Source organism: Trachypithecus francoisi, unplaced genomic scaffold (genome assembly GCF_009764315.1).
Source record: "Trachypithecus francoisi isolate TF-2019V2 unplaced genomic scaffold, Tfra_2.0 Lachesis_group8, whole genome shotgun sequence".
Classification (NCBI taxonomy): Eukaryota; Metazoa; Chordata; class Mammalia; order Primates; family Cercopithecidae; genus Trachypithecus; species Trachypithecus francoisi.
In genome coordinates, this window is record NW_022681473.1 from 4076732 (window position 1) to 4102803 (window position 26072).

Genomic DNA, 26072 nt, shown 5'->3' on the forward strand with positions numbered 1-26072 from the left:
GGGACAGGGCTCGCCATTAGGGCTCTGACCCTGTGATGCAGAACACACGGCAGCCCGGTAGTGGGAGGAGGGCGAGGGCACTCTCACATTTGGCTCCTGTGGGCAGAGCTGGCACAGGCGCTGTTTACTAAGCCAGAGGCAGGTGTAGGACAGTCCAAGGGAGGCAGTGCTCCGTCACCACCCAGGCTGGAAGGGGTAGCAGGTATGTCGTGCAGCCGAAAGCTCCCTGGGAGCACCTGATGAGCAGGAAGTGTGAGCCGGAACTCAGCTCCCCAACACCCCCAGCTCCTGAGGGCACACCTGCTCCCTCAGTGCCACTGTTCCCCTTAGCCTTTAACTTCCGGTGCCCCTGAGCAAAACGAGACTGGGAGAAAAATCCCCCTCAGGATTTGAGAACTTTAATTCAGAAATGACTTTCAAGCACAGAATGTTTTACTTTGCTTGGAATCTCTGTGCAAAAATCTGGATGATCTGCGAGAATAAACACGTCAGTTTGTAAGCAGCACCTCTGAAGAACACTGAAAAGGGAACGTGCGGTTCAGTCTAAGGCCAGAACAGAACACGCGAGACGCGCAGGACGGCACGAGGGCCTCCGCCAGCCCAGGTCCGGGGCGCAGGATGCCGAGAGTGTCGACGCAGCTTCCACTGCAGAACGGAGTGACCACAGACCAAAGCGAATCACACAAGTGGATCAAAAAAAATTTATTCTGAATTCTTTAATTTAAAAAAATCATACCTATGAGGTGTGCTACAGGAATTCAGATACAATAAGTTGCATATAAAACCCGACCTCACTGCTCATGGTGGTAAAGCAAGGATGATGAGAAACGCACCTCAGAAGCAAAAACACGCGCTTCATGGGTGCTCCAGGACCCAAGTCCCGAGACATGTCCACGTGACCTTCTGGAACGACACCCCGCCCACCTGACTGCACGACGGGACTGGTCCAGCCTCCCGGCTCCTCAGGAAGGAGGTGAGTTTCCTACAAAGTGAGTGGCCACAAATGCCAGGACAGCGGCGTCCCGGAGCTGTGGGGGGCCTTGGGGAGGAACACGCACTCATCTGCACTTCACACTTCTAGCCTTCAACTCATCAAACTACTGTAATTGAACATGATATTTTGGCAAAAACACTACACCCCCGTTGATGGGAGGAGGGTTCCTGGTGGCTCACAGCAGAGCAGGCACTGACTTCCTTCCCAAGGCTGAGAGGCCGTGCTGTGACATGGCACATATACCGCCCCAGGCTGCCCGGTGGCCCATGGACCACTTGGGTGACGGTCAAGACATCAGCCTGTGTGAAAAGACAAGCCCAACGCAGACCTCAACTGCACCGTGAGTCCCAATGCACAGACCTGCGGGGCAGGGGAAGACTTCAAGGACTTGGTGACGCTGCCCGGCAGGGGCAGAAGAGGCTCCCAGCAGCCCTCCCAGCGACCTGGGCATAGGGATGAGTAAAGATGAGGACGAGCCGGGGTGGGCACAGGAAAAAATCCAGGGTCTCTGCCAGAAGTCACCTGATCCTGCGGGCTGCCACGGTATGACACAGGCAGATTTCCCATCTGACGCGGCAGCTCCTGTGTTCTGGGTGACTTAGCTCCGTGTTAACCTCCAGCAGGCCCGCCCCTCTCCCCCCAGACACTGAGACTCTAGAGGGAGCCCTCGTCTGGGACAGTCCTTCGGGCCTACCCGCCACAGGGCCCACCTGAGGCCTCGTGCTTGTCGTGGGAGGCCCCGACTGCACTTGATGAGCATGAGGGCAACACGCACTCAAGAGAACACGAGCTCCCTGAAGCTGCCGCGTGTGACAGTCAATTTGGCAAAAAATAAAACCAAAAAACCCATCAAGCCATCAATGCATAAAACCAATTACCAAAGTCCTCCTAAGGAATGTGATTACAATATATTAGCAAATTCTGTGGCATAAACATTTTCAAAAGCATCAGCAAAAGTATTAAATATAAAAGCAATGTGTATATTCTCCTCCCCACCTTCAAAAAAAAAAAAAAAAAAACCAAAAAAAAAAAAAACAAACCAAAAAAAACCCAAAACCCAAGAACCAAAGAAGGCCTGCTCTGTAGTGTGAGGATCCGGGGCGCAGCTCCGGGGTCTGGGGGCTGGAGGCCCTATTGCCGCAGGTCCACATAGTTGGCTGGGAAGAGCCCGTACCGGCCCTTGCACACCCCACGCCACCAGCCATCGTCAATCATTTCGATGTTGGTGATGATGTCATCGGGGTCAAATGAGATCTCATCATCACCCGCTGGGGAAGAGAACACAGAGAAAGGTGCTGAGTGCAAGCGTCTGCTGGTCTGCTAGAAAAGAACAGTGCAACCCAGAGCAAACTCCCAGGCAGCCTGCTCAGAGGAGACGCCCCCTGCAGAGATGCACTGCGGGGGCTCCTGCTGCCTCTCTCATGCCCCCGAGGCCAGGATTTGTGAACACGAGCCGAGTGACTACAAAGATGCCCAGAGCCCCTCACACAAAACACAACCCCACCCGGACCCTTCCTCAGGAACAGGTTTCCGCCACGTAACTCCAGCCCTGCCCGCCCTCCCTTCCCCTCTCTCCCTGGCAGACGTGTCTGTGGAGGGGGTGGGGAGATGGGCTGCCCAAGGTCCTGGGGGTGTGGAGGCCACAGTAGAGGGACGGCTGGGGGACACCTGGAGAGAAGCCCGAGGTGACGGCTTAAATGGGCCTGGAGGGCAAAAGCCCTGGTGATGAGAATCCACACACAGGTTGCCGAGATGCCACAGACATACCCACACGCGTGCATGCAAATGCACGTGTGCAAAAGGGACTGAACGGGGACACCCAGCGCTCACTTATGGTAGAAATGCTAACTTCTGCACTGACAGAAAATTGCAAATGGGAAGCACTCAGAGGCAGCGGCCGGGGGTTCTGAAAGGAATCCCACGCCACCCCTAAGATGCTTGTCAACTGCAGAGGGGTGGCGGTGACTTTGTGGACCAGATGGTGGCTGAGACAGAGGGACAGGTGGACGCCACGCGGCCCAGCAGGGAGCCCCACCGCGTGGTCTCCACGACCTCACCGCCACCAGAGCACGGCTCAGCCTGGCCTTGAGGGAACACAGGGCAGGCGGCTGAGGCCAGCCCAGGAGCTGAGGCTGCTCTTAAACTGCCAAGGCTGCAAAGGGAACTCAGGGGGACATGCAAGCCACATGGGAGCTGGCGGCCAGGGCAGGACAGGCAGGAATGGGGCATCTGTGTGGCACCCTCACCTGGAGGGTGGGGCATCCCTGTGGGACAGCATCTTTGATCTTGGGAAACACGCTGGAGTCTTTGGGGCTGGCCGCACCCTTGCAGCTCTCCAAGGGTTCCGAGAATACTAAAGATAACAGGGCTGGGTGCGTGTGTGTGCAGAGATGGAATCTGGGTAGGGAACATGGGAGTTCTTGGCACTATACCTGCAACTTTTCTATACCTCTGAAATTATCTCAACATAAATTATTTCTAAAACTAACAACGCTGGAGAAGTCAATTCTCAGGAAACAAGCATAGGCGGGCGCAGCTGCCCGGGTCTCCCCTCTGAACACTTTTGCGGGCCGCTCACCAGCCTGGTAGTCGTACAGGGCGACGGCTGTGATCCCCAGGTCGTTCTCGTACTCGTCATAGGTGCTGTCCTCTACAAGAAAGCCAGGACAGAGCTGAGCAATACAAAGTCCCACAAAGTCCCCCGCCTTCTTAAGTTTTAGACGACACTTCCTAAGAGTCTGTCCCAAGGACACAGGACGGCAGCTGAAGCCCTCCCTTCCTCTGCCCCTGCCCACCCGTCCCCAGCACGACGGGGATCTTCCCGGGATGCAGCACAGGAGCCGCTGCCCCAAACGTGTCTTGAGCACTTCCCTCAAGGGACAGAAAGACCCTGCAGCAAGCAGGTGAAGGCGGGTCAGCGGGAAACCCACCCACGCTCCTCGCAAGGACGCCACAGGTCGAGCAGGATGTCTCGGGACCTCCCTGCCCTGGGAAGGGCGCTGCAGCGTGGGGCCCCAGTACCTGTGGGATAGTGGCCTGGGGCCTCTGCGCTTTCGTAGACAGCCTCTGTGGCGTAGGCCAGGCCCTGCTGGCTGCCAGCCTCTCGATAGTCAGCGGCCTCCACGCTGTACACGGGCTCCGGCTCCGTCTCACTCACAGGGCCTCTGTAGCTCAGCTCTGCCTTGAAGGAAGCCGCGTCCTGGGGAAGGGTCACACGCACATGGCACGGGGCCCATGTTGGCTTCTAGAGAGCAGCAGCTGCACTGCCACAGCCAGCAGAAACCCACAGGCCACCGAATTCTCAGTCCCAGCCAGGACTGAGAAAATAGATGTGGCATAGGAAGGCCAGGCCTGCTGGCATGTTCACCATGGTGGTGAGTGCGGGGAGGCCCACGTGCCATTTCCTTACCGATGACTGGGTCCTCACCCCCAGAACACTCCAGTCCTGCCGTAGCCACGCCCACACGGCAGGTTAGGAGCCACGCCCCTGCCTGTGCTGCTCGACCTGACCCTGCCTGACAGCGGCTTCCCCACATGGCTCCAGAGCAGCCGAGCCTGCAGACAGGGCTCTGCCCTAACAAATCCTCTCTGCAGGGTGCAGTAAGGGCATTGCCAAAGAATCCCATTCAACGACAAAGGTGCCAGTGGAACACCTCTTTATTTATAACCACCGCAGCTTCGGAGCCCTAACGAAAATCCCGAACTGCTTACCACCGACGGTGGCATTAATCAATGTTTCTGAGCAGGGTCCACCTGATGTCACCGGCAGTGAGTGAGAGAAAGCAATGCCAACAGCTCAGAAACGCACACCCAGGAGATCTGGGAAGAACTGGGGGTGGAGAGCTGCTCGCCAGGGAGAGTAACCGGGCAGGGAGAGCGACTCCACCCTCAGCGCAGGCACCAGGAACCACGCAAGGGCTGAACTGCACAGGAGGGGCAGGGTCGGAGCTTCCTTGTGGCAGGCAGCGCTGACTGCCAAGGGGAGGGACGAGAGGGGGAGGCCAGTTCCTGAGGAGCTGCAAGGCCTCACTTACCACATCTCCCCAGGGCCTGGCAGGGTAAAGGCAATAGGCAATAGCATAGCCAAGGAGGGACAGTCGGGTGGTGACGAGGCCATGGCCAGTGAGGCCCAGGCCCCAGACCCTGCCTGTCTCCAGGGCGCTCTGGGCTCCTGAACTACCGTGGTCTGGAATGTGCCCCCCGTAACTCACTGACTGGCTCCTGGGCGAGGAGAGATGAATGCATAGACCAGGATGATGGCCATGGGATGGAGAAGGGGCAGGGCTGGGGCCAGGAGAGGTGGTTACAGGTGGAGGGTGTGGTTAGTGCAGAGATGCTGGCAGGGAGCAGGAGACACAAAGTCAGGGATGGGCGGGCCGTCGGCAGATGGCTCGGTAACTCTGGGATGGGGATGGAACACTGGGGGACCCACGAGAGGGGGTCAGCAGCACAGGGAGGGGCTGGACAGCATGTCTGCAGCACACTCATGACGGGCTGCAAGGCTGGAGAGCTGAACGGGGCAGGCACAGAAGGCAGATCGCGCAGGAGGTGGGGGCTCAGTGATGAGGGAGGGTGGCGTTGCCAGAGGGGAGTGTGGCGGCATCCCGCACAGCACAGAGCAAGTGGGGTGAAGACCCCCACATCTGATTATCTGACAGCAGGTGACCCCAGCAGGGACTGCAGTGAAAGTGGCCAGACTACAACAGGCTGTAGAGGGGTGAGAGGATGGCACGTGGGCCTGCACAGCTGTCCCCCGACAGCACCAAGGCATGTCACCCACCCCCAGGGCACTCCCGGCCCACCGCTCTCCGGGTGTGGAACACAGCAACGCCCTCTGCACACACACCACGCTGCCTGCCTGCAAGGGCTTCCTCCGCTCCACAGAGGACCTGGGCTCTGGCAGGAAGTCACACTCATTCAAACACCAAAGACACCAACCTCATAGACCGGGCTCGAGGGCAGCCTCTCCTCGGTTGGCTGAGGTGCAGGTGACGCAGGGGGCGTTTGCGTTTTGGCTCTGGCTTGCTCCTGTGATTGAAAACAAACAGCAATCAGAATGCTGCCATGACACTCTGCACTGTCACGCCTGCTGTGTTTCAGAAGATTGCGCCCAAGCTCTAGGCACGCTCTGGAGGAAGGAGCGGAAAACACCGACACCAAGGTTGAGCTGGAGCACTAAGCCTCGGATCCCACCAGCACCCGGGCAGGATCCGAGGGGCAGGTGAGCTGGAGCACTAAGCCTCGGATCCCACCAGCACCCGGGCAGGATCCGAGGGGCAGGTGAGCTGGAGCACTAAGCCTCGGATCCCACCAGCACCCGGGCAGGATCCGAGGGGCAGGTGAGCTGGAGCACTAAGCCTCGGATCCCACCAGCACCCGGGCAGGATCCGAGGGGCAGGTGAGCTGGAGCACTAAGCCTCGGATCCCACCAGCACCCGGGCAGGATCCGAGGGGCAGGTGAGCTGGAGCACTAAGCCTCGGATCCCACCAGCACCCGGGCGGGATCTGAGGGGCAGGTGAGCTGGAGCACCAAAAGCCTCGGATCCCACCAGCGCCCGGGCAGGATCCGAGGGGCAGGTGAGCTCTGAGGCCGAGATCACACAGCCAGTGACGCGACAGTGCCAGGACTGGGCCACAGCTCATGTCCCGCCCACACACAATTAGACGGTTTAGCCACAGATTTGGGAGTCTGAGTTGATGCTGCAATGGGTTGAGACTTTGGGGGCCTTCATATGGGCTGAGTGTGTTTGCGCATGAGACAGACATGAAGCTTTAGTGGCCAAAGGATGAACTAGGGTAGGATAATGGCCCCTCAAAAGCTGCTGACATCACAGTCCCCAGACCCCATGCGGAGGGACTGTGGTGTGATGAAACTAAGGGTTCTGTGATGGGAACTCTGGACTGTCTGGGTGGACCCAATGTAATCACGAGGTCCTGAGAGAAGGGAGGCAGGAGTGTGAGGGACAGAGGAGAGGCGGTGACAACGAAAGCAGAGGCTGGAGATGGGAAGACGGGGCCGCAGGGCCACCAGGAGGAACACAGCTCTGCTGACATCTTTGAGGACTTCTGACATCCAGTGCTGTAAGATACTAGCTGTGTGCTGTGTGGTGGTGACTACAGCAGCAACTGGAAACTCACTGACAGCCTGTGGGCTCCAGTGCCAGACGCTGAGTCTGAGGGTGAGGTGTGCAGGCACAGGCACACGGGCCAGGGAGCCACCCAGGCAGGATCTGAACCCCAGGGGTCCACTCCAAACCCCCTCCCTCCTCTCCCTCTGCAGGCTGCCTTGCTCTGTTAGGAACACCCAGGCGTCCGCTCCAAACCCTCCCTCCTCTCCCCCTGCAGGCTGCCTCGCTCTGTTAAGAACAATGGCAGTGCTGTCTTGTCTTGTGGAAGAGAAAACCACCCCGGTCTTGAGACCCTAGCACGGTTCCTGGCATCTATGGTCTTGCCTGACCCCAACAGGACAGTTGTAAATTCCCACGTCACCTGGTGCCACCCACAGATTACGCTTTGAAGTACCATGTCCTGTGTGGCCCTGCAGGGGCAGGGCCTGGGGTGGGCAGGAGAAGCCCAGGCTTCCAGACAGGCTGGGCCTGCCCCACACTGCAGACGCCCCAGCTGAGAGCCACACCTGGTCACTTCACACACACACATGCGTAGGCCCCAGGGTCTATTCACAGCTCCCCAAATCCCGCTGAGCACAAGGAAATTCCTTGTCAGTGGGAAGCCACCCAGGCTAGACCCAAAGCACCCAGATGCAGGCTCGTGCTCTCCCCCTGCCAGGGGTGCGCTTCTGGCATCTTTCTCTGGGAGCGCCTCTCCACAGCCCAGGGGCTTGGGTGAGCGGGGCTGGGCTGGCCAAGTAGAAGTAGGCCCCAAGAGCAGGCCGCCTCTGCACAGAGGCCCCTCCAAACCCCAAACTGTCACCTGGAAAAGGAGGGGCTTCCAGAGGGGGAGGGGTGAGACGAGACTCAAGCGGACATTTGGACAAGAGCTCCGTGGAGGAGGAAGCAGACAGGACTCCGCTGTCAGCTCAGGAACAGAGGGCAGGGCAGGTTGCTGGGTCCCGGGGCTGGACCGGCAAGACCAGGATGGTGCTAGCCAGCTGCCTGGAGCATTGTGGCCAGAGACTCAGCCTATGTGTGGCTTCAAGTGACAAGTGCCTTAAAGGACAGCCTTAAAGGAGAGTTAAACATGCCTTCCAAGGAAAACCTGGCCAGGAAAGAATAAGCCCCGCCCAGGCCCCAGAGCTCCCAATCCCCTCGCACAGGTCCGAGAGGGAGAGCGCGCTGCAGCCCACTCCTTGCCGCTCACCTCCAGCTTCCTCCTGGCCTCTTCCTGCTCCTGCCGCTCCTTAGCCATCCGCTGGGCTCTCTCTGCCTCCGCCTTCCGCCTGTCCTCCTGCTCCTTCTCCTTAGCGAGGTTTTCAAAGTTAGCTCTGATGTTACTTGTTTTGCTGGTCACTATAGAGAAAGGAGGGAGGACGTGTGGCTTGAGCACAGCAAAAACACCGTTCCTGGACAACAGCCCCACACAGGGTGACCGCCCCAGGAACCGGTCATCGCCCAACCCCCGACGAGGGAAAGGTTCTTGCAGCTGCCAGCTCAGCCCACTGGTCCGGAGCCAGCACCGGGCGTCTGCCGCAGGGCACTGAACACCTGGTGGGACTGGCGATCCCCCTAAGCTTGGCATCAGGAAGATGTTTAAACAAGACAGAATCTTCACCACCACATTCACAATTTTAAATAAAAACAGCCAATTTCTCTAAAAGACATCTGTCCTTGATAAAGCAGTTAAGGTACTGATATATGCTGTAATTGACATATACTGAGTATAGTGAATCTTAACCAGTGAGTATACATTTTTTTATATTCTGTGTGACAAAAATGGAAAAGAGGGCAGTGGCTCATGCTCGTAATTACCAGCACTTTGGGAGGTTGAAATGGGAGGACTGTCTGAGATCAGGAGTTTGAGACCAGCCTGAGAAAGATAGTGAGACCCCATGTCTATTAAGAAAAAATGATAAAAATTTAAGTCAAAAGTGGGGAACATGGCCGGGCGCAGTGGCTCACGCCTGTAATCCCAGCACTTTGGGAGGCCGAGGCAGTTGGATCACAAGGTCAAGGGATTGAGACCATCCTGGTCAACATGGTGAAACCCTGTCACTACTAAAAATACAAAAATTAGCTGGGCGTGGTGGTGGGTGCCTGTAGTCCCAGCTACTCGGAGGCTGAGGCAGGAGAACTGCTTGAACCCGGGGGCAGGGGTTGCAGTGAGCCGAGATGGCGCCACTGCACTCCAGCCTCGCAACAGAGCGAGACTCTGTCTCAAAAAAGTGGGAAGACACATGAGCCTTCCCTGCTGTGTCCGGCACTGTGGCGGTGACTGTCTCTGTCTCGAGGAACACGAATGGAACCATGAGAGCTGCAAGTTGATTGTTTTTTCGTGGAACAGTGTTCTTCCCTGAAATAACAACTGACAAACTATGGTTATGCAAAGCTGGGTATCTGGCAGCAGTTTTCTCCCAAGTGAATGAACTAAGCCTATTGTGTCAAGAAAAATTACTGTAGTATTTGTCGCCAACGGGAAAATTCCAGCTTTCAAGTAAAAGAATTCTGAAAAATGTGAGGCTGCTACACGAACATGACAATTTCCACTTAGCCTCTGCAGATGACATTGACGATGACAGCAAATGTGATTTTTTTGGTCCTGTATAATGAGAAGTGCCGCAACTGGAAGACGGGCATAACTCAGAGGTCCAGCATTTTCCAAATAACCAACACACGGTGCCACCCAAGCATACTGGGGAGTGAGCCACTCAGGGCCAGAGGAGCCGGCCTGCAGGAGCACCACCACCTGGCACGCTTGCATGGCATCGCAGAAGGACACCCACACTGCCCTCAGCGTTACAAACACTCCTCCCTTTCCCAGCCGTCACCTAGGTCATTCCACGTTCTTCCGAAACAACGTAACATCGGCAGACTGCAGAGGCATATAGGTGTGAGAATGCAGCCGTCTTCCATTAAAGAGATTTACAAAACAAAACAATGCCACTCCGTGCATGGCCAGTTATCGTATTATTTTTATTTTTTGAGATGGAGTTTAGCTCTTGTCGCCCAGGCTGGAGGGCAGTGGCGCAATGAAGGTTCACTGCAACCTCCGCCTCCAGATTCAAGCAATTCTCCTGCCTCCATCTCCTGAGTAGTTGGGATTACAGGCGTGGGCCACCACGCCCAGCTACTTTTTGTATCTTTAGTAGAGACAGAGTTTCACCACGATGGCCAGGCTGGTCTCAAACTCCTGACCTCAGGTGATCCACCTGCCTCAGCCTCCCAGACCGCTGGGTCTACAGGTGTGAGCCACTGTATCCAATCTAGTTTTATTCTTTTTAAGTGAATCAATTTATAACTTTCCAATGGCTGTGGTGGCTCATGCCTATAATCCCAGCACTCTGAGAGGCTGAGGCAGGTGGATAACTTGAGCTCAGGAATTCAAGACCAACCTGGGCAACACAGTGAGACCTCATGTCTACTAAAAATAAAAAAAACTTAGGGCCAGGTGCGGTGGCTCACGCCTGTAGTCCCAGCACTTTGGGAGGCCGAGACGGGCGGATCACGAGGTCAGGAGATCGAGACCATCCTGGCCAACACAGTGAAACCCCGTCTCTACTAAAAATACAAAATATTAGCTGGGCATGGTGGCAGGTGCCTGTAGTCCCAGCTACTCGGGAGGCTGAGGCAGGAGAATGGCGTGAACCCGGGAGGTGGAGCTTGCAGTGAGCTGAGATCTGGCCACTGCACTCCAGCCTGGACGACAGAGCCAGACTCCGTCTCAAAAAAAAAAAAAAAAAAAAAAACACTTAACTGGGCATGGTGGCATGCGCTTATAGTTCCAGCTTCTCAGAGGCTGAGGCAAGAGGACTGCTTGAGCCCAGGAGACTGAGGCTGCAGTCCTGCCTGGATGACACAGCAAGACCCGGTCTCAAAATAAATAAATAACAAATAAAACATTCCTCTAATTTCTTTTTTTTTTTTTTGAGATAGAGTCTCACTCTGTCGTCCAGGCTGGAGTGCAGTGGTGCAATCTCAGCTCAGTGCAAGCTCCGCCTCCCGGGTTCAGGCCATTCTCCTGCCTCAGCCTCCTGAGTAGCTGGGACTACAGGCGCCTGCCACCATGCCTGGCTAATTTTTTTTTTTTTTTTGTATTTTTAGTAGAGACGGGGTTTCACCGTGTTAGCCAGGATGGTCTCGATCTCCTGACCTCGTAACCCACCGGCCTCAGCCTCCCAAAGTGCTGGGATTACAGGCGTGAGCCACCACGCCGGGCCACATTCCTCTAATTTCTAATATAGTCAATGTCATCAAATACATCAACGTCTTGGGGGTTCTCACTAGTGTTCACAGTGTCAAAGCGTCCTGGGCCCTCCGACTTTGAGAACTGTGGATCCACGGCTCCCCTAGTAAGTCAGTGGTAGCTCTCCGCATCCTGTGTTCAATTTAGCACTTGCTTTCATGTCCGATATTTTCCCCAAATACCTGACTCTCCGGGGCATGGCCCACCTCTGACTCAATCGTGTGTCCAGCACAGAAAAGGACAGGTTTCGAGCTCCCTGGTCAAGGGCCCAAGAACAAGCAGCAGAGTAGAACGTCTGCCGTCGCCTGCACACAGACGTCATGATGTCTTCCTCCTGCCACAGCTGCGACTGAGTGGCTCAGGGAGCCGGGCAGGCCCCAGCTGCTCCCAGAAACTGGTCACTGGCAGTGTGGAAGGACCCTCGTGAACGTGCACTTAACCCCTTTGCTTTGGGAAGAGGCCCTCGAAACGGGCTCCACAGAAACAACTGCACCATGCTGCGTTTGAAAGGTGACTCTAAACCTCTGCAGGAGAAACGGGATCTTCGTCAAAAGGATCATTTTCTTTCCCAAAAACACGCAGCAACAACCACGCTTTCAACTAGTGGTGCGTCTGCTCCTGGCTGTGTTTCACAACTGTCCTTCCCCTCAGTGTTTTCCTGGGAAACCACACCCGGTATCAGCCAGGACTCACCGGCTTCAACAGGTACTGTCTTCTGGTAGGCAGAGGACACCTGGGTGACATCCTCAAAGGTTGACGCGTTCTGTGGAGAGAGGAAGTGGGCGTCAGAAAAGCACTTTTCTCTTTTCTCCATGCCCTGTGGCAGCTCCTACCAGATGCAAATGCTTTCCTCAGATCTTCCCAAACGCCCAGCCAGACAGCCCAGAGCACTCTTCATGGCCTCTCAGTTTTGCAAACTAACTGAGGCATGAGAACGATTACCCACCACATTTGCAGGCAATCGTGAGTCAGCATGAGCATAAGAAATACATGTATCTCCATCTGCTCTATCATACACCAATTCTGGGATCAGCCTCACGTCTTCCCTACCCTCCCTCGCCACCCAGAGGTGTGAGCATTTACAGGAAGCAGTAGACGCTGGGGACACATGCAAGCCTCCAGTGGCCCGTCCTCCACACCACACCACGCAGTGGTGCAGTCACACCTTTCTGCATTGCGGGGGACTCAACTCCGGCCTGACCAAGTGGCAGCAATGACTCTCACAGAGGACTCAGGTGGAGAATGGCAGGGCTCGTGGAGACCAGCGGCCGTCCCCAGTCTCACTGTGGGTTTCACTACCTCTGATGAGAACACCTGAGGCTCAGAAGCCACCAGAGCCCCCACACCATGGCCCCTTTCTGCCCAGCACCTCTTGCTTGCCCCCTTACTGGCCTGCCTGTCCTTCCTCGCACCCTGCTCCCTCCTCCTGTCAGTCAGCTCCAGCGTCTACTCCATGTCCCTTGAGCCACTTGCACCTGTTCAAAGGCAAGGCCATCAGCCTTACTGGGTCCCGTCACCCACTGGACCCTCTGCAGACATCACCTCGCCCTCAGGGGATGACCTCACCTCCCAGCCTGGGTTGTAGCCCCTTCCCCACAATGTACCGGGACCCAGGCAGTTACATCACCCTCTCTAAGCCTTGGACTTCATCACACAGCAAACCAAGAGAGAGAAGCTCCACCCCCTCCTGGATGAAAGACAGTGACACCAAAGGCCGCACCCTCCACTGCCTCCCCACGTGCTCACAAGCTCAGCGGTCACTGCCAACACCAGCAATGCTGACCACAGACACCCACAGCACAGCAGTCCCTCAGAGTCCGGCCTCAAAGCCACAACCTCTGACTCACCCAGAGGGGAGCTCCTTCCCTCCATCCACCCCAGTGCCTCGCAAGGCCCCTGCTACCTCGCTGGCTCCCCCTGCCCAGTGTCCTCTGAGCGCGTGCCTACTCCCCTCCCCACTCTGCACGCCACCCGGGCCTGGCCCCAGCCCTACCCCAGCTCTCTCTCACTGACACCCACATCCGCTACTCCCAGTTCTTTGGCTCACAGTCGGCCCCACGTCCACCCCACACCCACTCGACTGCTCCTTCCCCTGCGTCCCTTGGCGCCAAACACCATGCCCTGCTTCTCCACCACCTGAGCCCCTCCAGTTCTCCTCAGGACCACACTCCCCTGCAGGCCATTCCCCACAACCCAGACTCCACGCTGAAGCTGGCAGATTCTCAAAGCAGACCCCCCCAGTGTCCCTTACCTGCTAACCTTTCTGGGGCCATGCATGTCACCTAATGACGTGCAGAACGCTCTGTGATGTGTGGGGCTCTCCAGGGCCGGCTCTGCCCCCGCTCCCCGCCCTCCCTCTGCAGCTAGGCTCCTTGAGAACCTGCTGTGACTCCTGTCCCACCCAGGCCCACACCTCGCCCCGCCATGGTCTCCTGAGCCTTCTCTCCTGAATTCCTGCTTGCCCTCAGAAATGAGCCCACGCTACCGCTCCCTGGCGAGCCCAGCCGAATACCTGCTCTGCCAGCCCACGCCCCCAGAGCCCACATTAGGAGCCCCTGGATGGTGCTGTGTGTGGTCAGCTGTGACGCAAGGACTGACCCTGTCATCCCTGACCACAGGCCATGCACAGGAGCAGGCAGTGTGGAGCCCGCGTCTCTGTGAGGCTGAAGACGGGAGACATGGCTCATCATGGCACAGGCAGTGCCGGCTACCAGCGGGGTAGCCCCACACGCGGTCTAACACTCGGTTCCAATCTCATTTACTGTTAAGAATTTAAGTTCGGCCGGGCGCGGTGGCTCAAGCCTGTAATCCCAGCACTTTGGGAGGCCGAGACGGGCGGATCACGAGGTCAGGAGATCGAGACCATCCTGGCTAACACGTGAACCCCGTCTCTACTAAAAAAATACAAAAAATTAGCCGGCGAGATGGCGGGCGCCTGTAGTCCCAGCTACTCGGGAGGCTGAGGCGAGAGAATGGCGTAAAACCCGGGAGGCGGAGCTTGCAGTGAGCTGAGATCGGCACTGCACTCCAGCCTGGGCGACACAGCGAGACTCCGTCTCAACAACAAAAAAAAAAAAAAAAAAAAAAAAAAAAAAGAATTTAAGTTCAAATGGACATAAGCCCTCGAGGCTCTCACCTCTCATGTTAAAACGTCTGGCTTCCTATGGCAGCCCAGCCGTCCACTGCTGTGCCGCAGCCAGGTGCTCAACCTGCCTGGCCTGGGGCCCCCAACTAGGAGGGGGGGCCAGTGCCAGCGCCTATCCCACAGCACGGCCATGAGAAGCACAGGACACATCATGTCCACCATGATGGAAACCACCTGTGCCCCACCCCAGCGCGTAGATGCCACCAGTACTGTGAGCCACACCCACCAAGAGTCCCTGCAGGCAGACGACACTAAGCTCCGGGTCTGGAATATTTACCTTATCCATCCGATCCTTCTGCACCCCATACTTCCCGCCGAATCCTTTGGAGTAGTCTGAAATGTGGCAAAACACAACACTTACTCTGCGGTGGAGACGAGCGTGGGGGTGGCCGTGGGTGCATGCAGACAGATCCAGAAACAGCCCAAGAAGGTGCACCACAGCGGGAAGAAACGAGAATGGCCAAGCGAGGCTTCACTTGCAAGGCAAGTTTTGCTTCTACCCATGGTCGTGAGACCCAGGCAGTGAGAAGCAGGGCACAGGCCAGGGGCGGGCTTCAGCATTCCCTGAGGGGCAGGAGGGGCGGCAGGCGGCAGGCAGGAGCTAAGCGAGGAGAGGGCACGGACAGGCCTTTGCAACGCGCCACTTCAATAGCACAGTCTTCCGCACCAGCACGGGCTTATTCTCAGCTGCTTCCTGTGCGCCTGCTCTACTGAGCGCTAAAAAGAGGCTCAATCGCAGTTTGTTCTCTTGCTTTTTAAGAGAAAAAAAAAATCCATGTGGAAATTCTACCAGCCAAATCCTTCTGCTGCAGCAACACAGATCCACATGAAAGGCACAGTGTCATGCAGGAGTGATGTCACTGCCATCTCCATGCAGTCTGCAGGACCACCCCAGGCGTGTCTGCCTGCCCACACCTGAACGCTGCTGTGTTTCTAACGCTGCAGGTGGAAAGTCTAGAATCTGCCCTGCAAGGTTAGGGAATTACTATTTTTCCAATTATGTGTTCAGGTTCCAATAACCAAGCCCAAATTTTGAAGGTGACATAACTGCTCTAAGGAAGGACGCAGAGCTGGCTCTGCGTACATACTGTGTGGCTCTGTGTGGAGATGTTACACACATACGGTGTCATCAAATGAAACACACAAAAAACCTCCCAACCCTGGCCAAAAACACCAGCACAAGTGAAACACAGAAACCACACAGAACACGCCTGGCTCCTGGCCCTTGCTGCTACGAAGCCCCTGGTCAATCGGCCAGCGCTTTGGTTGAACCAAACCCCTCTCTCCTCATGTGGAAGGCCTGACTCAATGGCTCACAGCAGTCACCATTAACAGCAGAACAGCCTCGGGCAGAATGCTGCTGGAGACCGGAGATGCCCCGGTCCAGAGACTGGATGGGTCACAGGGTTATAAAGATTGCACCCACATACTAACTGGTACATCCTGCCATACGCAGATCACAGGTTCACAGGGAAGAAAGTGAAGCGGGGAAGAGAAGGGAACCACTCAAAACCAGTGTCGCTCTAATAGAAATGGGTTTCAAGTGCCCAACAGCCTGACAGCTGACAACTGGTGACACAGGAGGACTGTGCTGCAGGTGCGGACGGTGAGCCCTGAAGTCTGTGCTAGAAGTGGCTGCATGGGAGGGGGAGGGTGGGGGTAAGAGGCTGGTGGCAACTGTGCCTTGCTGGGACTCGTGCTTGGCCAACTTCTCCTTGTAATCAAACCCCACAGCAGCGGAGTCCTGCCTCTCCGACTGAATACCGAATTTGCCTCCGAAACCAGTCTTATAATCTGAAAATCCACAAGCCACGGTGGGGAAAACAACCGAGAGAGGAAACACAGCTGGGTTAGAATTGCATGAGCATGCGCAAAAATCAAACACAGTTTCCAGAAAGCAAGGGCTCTCCTGAGCTTAACGGCCTTTGAGATCCTACTCCCAGGCTCAGCGCCAGAAGGTGGCTCCAAAGGTCAACGTTCAAGAATGAACTTAAAATCTGAACACTCAGCCAAGATGTGGAAACAGGCTAAGAACTGTACTTCAAATAATTCAGTAAAGGCACTCCAGGCTGTGCAGTTCATTCCTAGGGTCCTACCCACACTGCAGACGAGTGCGCGTATCTGTGTACACGGGAAGAGAGACCCTGCAGATGCGGAGGGTGCAGCCCCATCAGCCCCGCTCCTGCTTATCTCAGGGCTCGGTCACACTCAAAGCGTTTCAGCCCCTTAGGCTCCTTTCCCCAGGGAAAGGGGACCCGTTCGGACAAGAAAACACTTTCGGTTCAAAAGTAAGCATCTCCTACCAAACACCGTGGCCCACTTTATAGACAAGAAGCCTGGACGAGGAGCACTGCTGCTCCTGCACCTCCTGAAGGCAGAAAACAAGTGGCATCCCAGGAGTGCTGCAGGCTTGATCCATGTCCCCACTCCTGGGTAAACCCAGCCCCCTGCTGCAGGTCTGCCCATGTCCCCATTCCCGGGTAAACCCAGCCCCCTGCTGCAGGTCTGCCCATGTCCCCACTCCCGGGTAAACCCAGCCCCCTGCTGCAGGTCTGCCCACGTCCCCACTCCCGGGTAAACCCAGCCCCCTGCTGCAGGTCTGGCCCATGTCCCCACTCCCGGGTAAACCCAGCCCCCTGCTGCAGGCTTGGCCAGTGCACCCCCACTCCCAGGTAAACCCAGCTCTCTGGGGCATCACCCCTGTGTCAGCAGGGAGGGGTCATGACTACACTAGCTGGAGGGTTTCTGGAACTGGGAGACTGTGGGGGGTGCACAGGACAACTTCAAACAGTGAAGACAAAACAACGTGCAGCAGGCCCACGCAGACACAACACACACCAACTGACCCACAAGAACAAAGACAAACTTCCAAAACCATCTTGCAGACAGGCAGAGGGAATGTACCTTTTTGGGATTCATGCAGCTGCAATTTCTCCTGGTGATCCCAGCCAAGGGCACATTTGTCTTGTCTGTCTGTCTGCACACCAAATTTTCCTCCAAACCCTTTCACATAGTCTACATGCACAACGAAAGGCCAGAACCCATTATTAGCAGGTAGTGCGGGTCACAGGTAGAAAGTGTGTTTTCAATACAGTTAAACACATTCGATTCACTCAATCTACCCTTCCCTGCTGGATCTCTGCTAATACTTTAGATAATATCCACGAAGAGGCCCTCCTTGGAGAGTGGCAGGAAATAACCTAGTCTATGACCTCAGCATTGTGATTAAGCCAGACAGGACCCCACGGAAGCTCCCAGGTATGCGGCTTCCACCCGCACCACGAGGCAGCACAGGCTCACACGGGCAACACGGACGTGCGGGGCGCGGCCGCCACGATAAGCAATGCCGCTGGGGCTGGAGCGCCAAAACATGCAAGCTCCGAGTTCTTATTTAGCAGCGTGTTTCTAGATGTGCCGTTTTCAAGTTGGTTATTTAATGAAAACGAGACATCTACATTAAGGGCTGTCAATAATGCTTTGTCTTTCCTTTTCCGGAGTGGCCACCACCTGCCACATTACTAGCTGCTGGCTGGAGGGTAAGATAAATGGAAGACACCTTTCTGGGACTCATGCTTCTCCGTTTTGCCTTGATACTCAAAGCCAACGGCGCTCTTGTCCACTTTGTCCTTGTCGATGCCGTATTTGCCACCGAAACCTTTGGAGTAATCTAAAAACAAACAAAAAAAGGACTGCTTTAAAGGGAGCAATGAAATCAGTGAACACGCAAGGGTCTTAGCAGTCCTTAAGAAAGACTTTTAGCGTTTGATTAAAAAAACACAAAAATCTTTCGGGTCCACTGCAGGGCCACTGAATAATACAGACAATATTTAAAGGTGCTATGTATGTGTAATAACAGAAACATAAAGAGTGGTAAGCAGAGGTGGGGGCATGTGCCTGCAACCCAGCTACTCAGGAGGCTGAGAAGGGAGGATCGCTTGAGCCCAGGACTCTGAGTGCAGCCTGAGCAACAAAGCAAGACCCCATCTCTAAGTTAAATCATTAACTAATTTTTTAAAAATTAAAAAATACAGGCCAGGGGTGGGGGCTCACGCCTGTAATCACACCACTTTGGGAGGTTGAGGTGGGAGGATCACCTGAGGACAGGGGTTTAAGACCAGCCTGACCAACATGATGAATCCCCATCTCTACTAAAAATACAAAATTACCTGGGCGTGGTGGCCCACACCTGTAATCCCAGCTACTCGGGAGGCTGAGGCAAAAGAATCACTGGAACCCAGGAAGTGGAGGTTGCAGTGAGCCGAGATTGCTCCACTGCACTCCAGCCTGAGCAACAAGAGCGAAACTCCATCTCAAAAAAAAAAAAAAAATTATTATTATTATTATTATTTTTTAAGTACAGCAGAGGCCGGACACGGCAGCTCACACTTGTAATCTCAGCACTTTGGGAGGCTGAGATGGGCGGATCACGAGGTCGAGAGATCGAGACCATCCTGGGCAACATGGTGAAACCCCGTCTCTACTAAAAATACAAAACACGGCCGGGCGCGGTGGCTCAAGCCTGTAATCCCAGCACTTTGGGAGGCCGAGACGGGCGGATCACGAGGTCAGGAGATCGAGACCATCCTGGCTAACACGGTGAAACCCCGTCTCTACTAAAAGCTACAAAAAACTAGCCGGGCGAGGTGGCGGGCGCCTGTAGTCCCAGCTACCCGGGAGGCTGAGGCAGGAGAATGGCATGAACCCAGGAGGTGGAGCTTGCAGTGAGCTGAGATCCGGCCACAGCACTCCAGCCTGGGTGACAGAGCGAGACTTCGTCTCAAAAAAAAAAAAAAAAAAAACCACAAAACAATTAGCTGGGCGTGGTGGCGCATGCTTGTAATCCCAGCTACTCAGGAGGCTGAGGCAAGAGAGTCTCCTGAACCCGGAAGGCAGAGGCTGCAGTGAGCTGAGATCGCGCCACTGCACTCCAGCCTGGCGACAGAGCAAGAGACTCTGTCTCAAAAAAGAAAGTACAGTAGACGAATTCCTGTAACATCATCCATTGCATCCAGAAGCTAGCAGGAGATGAGAGTTTATGATAAGGCTCTAAGGGGAGGAGGTGGCACAGGGGTAAGACTTTCAAAGGCCACTCTTCACAAACTGAAGCAAACGGGGATACCGGGAAACCGGACACACACAGAGCATCTTCCAGAAACACCAGTTCTACTCAGAATGAAGCCATTTAGCATGTCACTGTGATACCAAAACATGAATCTCTCATGAACCCACCAAAAGTAAATATGCAGAGGATCAAGGCCTGGGAGAGAAGGCCTGAGGCATCTGAGGAGCCTTGAGTCTGCCTAGGTGCTCGGCCCACGCTCTCAGGCTCACTGGAGTCACACAATCACGTGGCTTCACGGAGCATGCACTGCTCACAACTGTGCGGTGTTGGGAAGAGGAGGAATGGACTGTTCCCAGGAAAGAGGCAGAGAGCAGAGGCAAGCAGCACTGTGCAGTAGGCAGGGCCTGACCGGCACAAAGCCCAGGCCAGGCCAGTCCGCGACAAACTGCAGGCCAAGCTGCCCTTCACGCCACTGGCACTTTCCTCAGGGAAATGCCAAGCCAGAGTGGTCGGATCTTCCAGTGGTGTTTCTTGGTTTGGGGTACTTTTTTTTTTTTTTTTGAGATATCTGAGTTTTTAAATAGTCAAGCTCTCAGTTTTCAAATGTTGGCAAATATTTTTAAAAATTTAAATGTGCAGGCCAAACAAAAGAGGCGCAGGGAAACGGGCAGGCCACAGCCTCTGCAGCCCTGAGAAACCCTCTGAGTGCTGGTGTACAGGTCATGCCGTGGGGAAGGAAGAACTCAGCACAGCCTCCAAGCACAACGTGGCAGTTATCTACGGAAATTTTACATTCAATAGACTTCGACCCAGCAATCCCACATCTAGGAGTTGCTTCTTTTTAATAATCACTTGTGAACAAAACACAGGTACAAGAATGTTCCCTGCAGTCAATTTTCAGTGGGGTGCGGTGGCTCACACCTGTAATCCCAGCACTTTGGGAGGCCGAGGCGGGCCAATCACCTGAGGTCAGGAATTCAAGACCAGCCTGGACAACATGGCAGAACTCTGTTTCTACTAAAAATACAAAAATTAGATGGACGTGGCGGCATGTGCCTGTAATCCCAGCTACCTGGGAGGTTGAGGCATGAGAATTGCTTGAACCAGGGAGGTGGAGGTTGCAGTGAGCAGAGATCACGCCACTACACTCCAGCCTGGAAAACAGAGCAAGACTCCCTCTAAAAGAAAAAAAAAAAAAGGCTGGGCGTGGTGGCTCAGACCTGTAATCCCAGCACTTTGGGAGGCCGAGACGGGCGGATCACGAGGTCAGGAGATCGAGACCATCCTGGCTAACACGGTGAAACCCCGTCTCTACTAAAAAATACAAAAAACGAGCCGGGCGAGGTGGCGGGCGCCTGTAGTCCCAGCTACTCGGGAGGCTGAGGCAGGAGAATGGCGGGAACCCGGGAGGCGGAGCTTGCAGTGAGCTGAGATCCAGCCACTGCACTCCAGCCTGGGCGACAGAGCGAGACTCCTTCTCAAAAAAAAAAAAAAAAAAAAAAAAAAATTACAGGTCACGCCTGTAATCCCAGCACTTAAGGAAACCAAGGTGGTGGAGGATTGCTTGAGACCAAGGAGTTCAAAACCAGTCCGGGCAACGTGGCAAGCAAGACCTCATCTCTACCAAAAAAAAAAAAAAAAGCAGCAACCTAAATCCCACATTCAGAAAAGGAAAGGTTACACGGACCACGGAGTCCTCCTGCGATGGGGAGCTGTGCCGCCATTCTCATTAGGAAATGCCCACACGCACTGGTACTAAAAGAACACCAAACAGTTTAAGTTAAAAAATCGACAACGATCATGTGTGAGGAGAGAAAATGCCCTTGCGGGTGCTCCTGGAGCAAACGCATGATTACAGACCGTGGGGTCCGCCCCACCTCTCTGTGACTCGTGCTTCTCCGTTTTGCCCTGGTAGTCGAAGCCCACGGCGCTCTTGTCTACCCGGTCAGCCTGCACGCCATACTTGCCGCCAAAACCACTGGAGTAGTCTGAAGAGACAGGGCAGCCGTTAGCACGTGGGCCTGAGGACAAACTACACTGTCCCTTTTGTTAAACTCAGCAGAAGCGTGTAGTGGTTACAACTCACAAACAGATCAAGCACACGTTTTACAGCGTACAACAAGCCACCCACTGCTCCATACAGGTGATGCTGAACCCACTTCCTAACAGGTACATGGTGGGGTTCCGGGCCCTGTCAGCTGTCACAGGGCAGTTCCTTTCTGTGGTCAGAAATGAAGCTGCATGCCCACTTTGAAAATCAACTGCTCAGGTAAAAGTTGGAAAGCTTCACACAAAGAACCAGTACTTTGGGAGGCTGAGGCAGGCGGATCACTTGAGGTCAGGAGTTTGAGACCAGCCTGGCCAACGTGGCAAAATCCCATCTGTACTAAAAAACAGAAAAATTAGCCAGGAGTGGAGGTGCACATCAGTAATCCCAGCTACTTGGGAGGCTGAGGCAGGAGAATCGTTCGAACCCAGGAGGCGGAGCCTGCAGTGAGCCGAGATTGCGCCACGGCACTCCAGCCTGGGCAACAGAGCGAGGCTCTGTCTCAAAACAAACAAACAAACAAAACAAAATGAAAAAAATGGAAAGAGAAAGCCTCATATGAAGAAAGTCACGCAGCTGAACACAGGAAACAAGACCCTGTTCCTCCCTCCGCCTGCCCACACCACCGCTACCTCCACCTGGACTGCACGGAGACTGCTTAAGGACTGAGAGCCTGCTCCCCCGGATGGTGCAATGACACTAAAGAGGAAGAACTAAATAAGCTTGCAAAAAATAAACTGAGAACTTTAAGGTAGCGATATGCTTTGGTCTTTCAAAAAGAGATGGTATGATGTAATAAAGATTAATCACCAGCAGTTAAGACCGTATGTGTATAATGAAAACAAGAATTTAACAACTCTGGTTTCTATCCTTAGAGGGGGAAGTTAGCTTTTTGCTGATAAATCTGAGAGCTCTCTTCTTCAGGAGGAGCGCTGCCCAGATGAAGGGAGGGCAGCTTCCGCTAAAGCGGGAGGCTCCACAATGACAGCAGGTGCCAGGGCTCCGGGGAGGCTGTGTAACGGGCAATGCATCCGTCATGTGGCAGGGTCCTCCTTGTGGCAACAGCCACCGCTTGGGAAACAGCTTCAGGTGGCCGTGACTCTCCCCATCAGGGCCCCTGGAGCGCCAGCCTCTTTCCCCGCCTTTCACATCTTACCTTTCTGGGAGGCGTGCTTCTCAGTCTTCCCCTGGTATTCAAAGCCTACGGCAGACTGTGATGACGAAAAACACATTAAAAAGTAGGGAGAAATACATTTTTTCAATGACCCTGAAACGATCTCTCTGAATTAATTACATAAAATTTTAAAAAATATGAAACACGTTATGTTGTGACCTCTGGGCTCCTAAGCCAGGTGCAGGTGGCAGCAACGCAAGAGCTCTGGCATCCTAAACGGACAAGACAACAAACGTTCCGCAAGGCCCAGTGGGCGGTGCGGGCCAAGCTGTATCCATGGCGACCTGCCCTCCCTAGCACGTGGCGGCAGGGCGTCCTCAGCCGATTCATTCCACGGGTTTCACGAAAACTCGCTTCTCAAGTAAGTCATGCTGAGAACATTAATATTAATAACAGGAATAGCAGTGGCCACCGGGGTGCACTCCCACCAGCCAGGCACTGCGATGGGCGTCTGAGCACACCCGTGAGAGAGGTGTGATCATCCCCCTCATTTCACAGACACATACATTCAGAACCGTGGCTACTATGTCACAAAGCCACAATCTGCCACCGGCATCAGCTCCCTGCTCCCTCCAGGCTCCTGATCGCTCCTCTATTCAACAAAAGAGCCGCCAGCTCCGAGCTGAAGAGAATCAGAGAAGAGGCTCAGGCCCAGGATGACTGCAACAACATCCGGACGCAAAGCCTGAGTCCTGGACGCAACGAGCGCATCCCACTCCCCGGAACAGGCTCTGATGCCACTCTGTCACAGCAGCACACACGTGAGAAACACGGGCGGCAGTGGTCCCTGCTGGCACACTGGGACAGACACAGGGCCGTCCAGTACTGGGGCACGTAGTGAAGAGCGACCACAGGGACTGCTGTAGCAAGCCCTCCGCATCCCGCTTCCTCTCCCGTGGGCCCAGGCTCTCAGAGCATCCTGGGAGCGAGATGCCCCTCTCTGCAGTCCCGCAGAGCTGGAGGGCACCTGCCTGCCACTACAAGTGGCCCAATATGGCTCAGATCTATGGGGAACACTCCCCCTTGCCCCAAACCCCCCAGCCCCAGCACCACATCACTCACCTGATCAACTCTGTCCATCTGGACACCAAACTTGCCTCCGAAGCCGCGGACCGAGTCTACCTGTGAGCAGTGCTTGGAAAGTTTCGACTGGTATTCGTGGCCGACAGCTGACTGAACAGGGTTCAAAGACAAAGCATTAGACACTGACGACACTGTGGCACTTCACTTCCTCCCAGAGCAGGGCTGGGGAGGCCACCTCCTGCTCAGTGCAGGGAAACCTTACATGAACACACCCATCTGGGGAGCCAAGGAGGGGGCCCGACTTCTGGGAGGCCCAGGTCCCTGGTGCAGCTTTCATGGCCCACCCCAGCCCCTGGAATCCTGAAGCTGCACATGACCCCTGGCCGCAGGTTGGGGCCACCAGTGGGGATGTCTGACACCACTGGGCATGAAGAAGGGACACAGAGCCAGTGGCCTGTGGCAGGATCTGTGAGACCCGCCGGTGTGGAGGCTGCTGGCGTTTACTGAAGTGGGACCTCTGCGAATCCCATGACCCAAGAATCAGCACAAAAAATAGTCTGCAAAACACAGGCTCATATTCGATTTCCGCTGAGCAGCACCCCATTCAGGCAGGAGCCAGGTGCCAGCCCCAATGCCAGCTCACTTCAGCATCATTAATGTCGTCAGCTCCCGTCAGCGCACACAGGTTCGGGAACCTTCTGTTTGCCAAAACCAGCAGGTAAGGCCGAGGGTTCCCTTGGGCTTTCCAGACCCGGCGCCCAGTTCTTCTGTACATAACGCCTCTGGGACAGCCACAACCATTCACAGGTGTGCTGTCTACAGCTGCTTTTGTGATTCCGGAACTCCGTTCGGCAGTTCTGACGAGACCCTCTGGTCCACAAAGCAGAAAAGATGCTCCAGCCCTGACAGTCCCACTCTCGGGGCACACCAAGGCCCCAGGGTTCTGAGGCTCCCTATTGACAGCAGAGCCGGGTCAAGGACTCCTTCACAGACAGTGCAGGCACGTGGCCCAGCAGACGTCGTGGAGAAAGCCCACAGCACACCGGGGCCCATCTTCTCACTCCCTGTAGTATGTGGAGCCGCTCATACTAACCCGAGTAGCATCCCACAGCGGTGCTGACACAGCAGGCAACTCACAGAGCGTCCACTCTTTCCCCAAATGAAAAGCAGGTTTTGCCCTAAGCCTCGGGCCTGTGCTGCGCCCTCTTCTTCCCATGTTTGTTCTGAGGTCAGCAGCTGACTCCTCATCCACACGAGCCGTCACCTCCAAACCCTCTGTGGCACAGACTGCCCATCCGTGTCCTCTGGGGTCCCACCCAGAAAACAGAGATGGAGTGGCAGAGGCAGACGTGCCAAAGGGATTCCCCAGCATGAGTTTTCATCAGAAGGAAGTTATAGGAAAACGGATCTAAAGACATGCCCAGAATGACAACTAGGCAAAGTTTCCAACTTTTTGACTGAAAGGGATTCATCTCCAAAATCGCATTTGATTTTACATTGACAAAAACCACGTTATTAAACAGTCATGCTGGGGAGATTGTATCTTGAAGCCTGAATGTGTAGACTCAGGGCTACGGGATGCAAGGAGACAAGGGAGCAAGAAAGCCTGCCCCGCGTGATGGATGCAGCCACCGCCAGTCGCAAGGGAAAGGTGCAGCGTGCTCCGGCCCCAGCGTAAACAGAATCCGGACAGCCCGTCCAGGCTCCTCTCACGTGTGCTTGTCCTCAATGTGTTCTTTTTTTCTGGAAGTCTCTAGCACATATTCCTCAACTCTTAACGCAGAGATTTCAATTTTTTATTTTTTTCAATTTCTGAAGTGGGCAAGTTACAAACAACTTACGCCATTGCCCCTTCAGTTTGGAATCTGAGTTTAATCTATTTATTTCCTGAGACAGGGTCTCTGTCGCCTAGGCTGGACTGTAATGGTGCGATCATAGGACACTGCAGCCTCCACCTCCCGGGCTCAAGTGATCCTCCCTGCTTAGCCTCCCAAGCAGCTGGGACTACAGGTGTGACCACCATGTCCAGTTAATTATGTTTTTGTAGAGACGGGGTCTTGCTATGTTGCCCAGGCTGGTCTTAAACTCCTGGGCTCATCAGATCCTCCTGCCTCGGCCTCCCAAAATGCTGTGATTACAGATGTGAGTCCCGTACCTGGCCCTGAGTTATTTTTGACAACATATTTGTCCCGTGGTGCTGACCCGAGCTGAGAGCTAACCTGTCCCAGATGCCAGCCGGGACTGAGCAGCTGCAGCACCCCTTGCTGGACT

General features: G+C 54.9%; 1 protein-coding gene and 1 long non-coding RNA gene across 8 annotated transcripts in view; one reads left to right on the forward strand and one right to left on the reverse strand.

The window, feature by feature from the left end:
- Nucleotides 1–687: 687 nt before the first annotated feature.
- Nucleotides 688–26072, reverse strand: part of CTTN (cortactin) — a 41888-nt gene continuing 16503 nt past the window's right edge. For 5 of the 7 annotated variants that reach the window (XM_033206223.1, XM_033206222.1, XM_033206225.1 and 2 more), the window contains 13 exons: nt 23841–23951; nt 22761–22815; nt 21435–21545; nt 18052–18162; nt 17400–17510; nt 16179–16289; nt 14773–14828; nt 12044–12113; nt 8312–8460; nt 5933–6022; nt 4016–4193; nt 3573–3644; nt 688–2262 (listed from right to left, as the gene is read on the reverse strand). In XM_033206223.1, the coding sequence (XP_033062114.1) occupies nt 2126–2262; nt 3573–3644; nt 4016–4193; nt 5933–6022; nt 8312–8460; nt 12044–12113; nt 14773–14828; nt 16179–16289; nt 17400–17510; nt 18052–18162; nt 21435–21545; nt 22761–22815; nt 23841–23951 (1362 nt within the window). In that variant the 3' untranslated portion in view covers nt 688–2125. The remainder of the gene's footprint in view (nt 2263–3572; nt 3645–4015; nt 4194–5932; nt 6023–8311; nt 8461–12043; nt 12114–14772; nt 14829–16178; nt 16290–17399; nt 17511–18051; nt 18163–21434; nt 21546–22760; nt 22816–23840; nt 23952–26072) is intronic. The other 2 variants (XR_004435993.1, XM_033206227.1) reach the window with 2 other exon arrangements.
- LOC117080861 lies at nt 10254–25992 on the forward strand. The gene is made up of 3 exons (XR_004435995.1): nt 10254–10307; nt 12965–12967; nt 25903–25992. It is a non-coding gene; the product is annotated as an uncharacterized LOC117080861 (long non-coding RNA).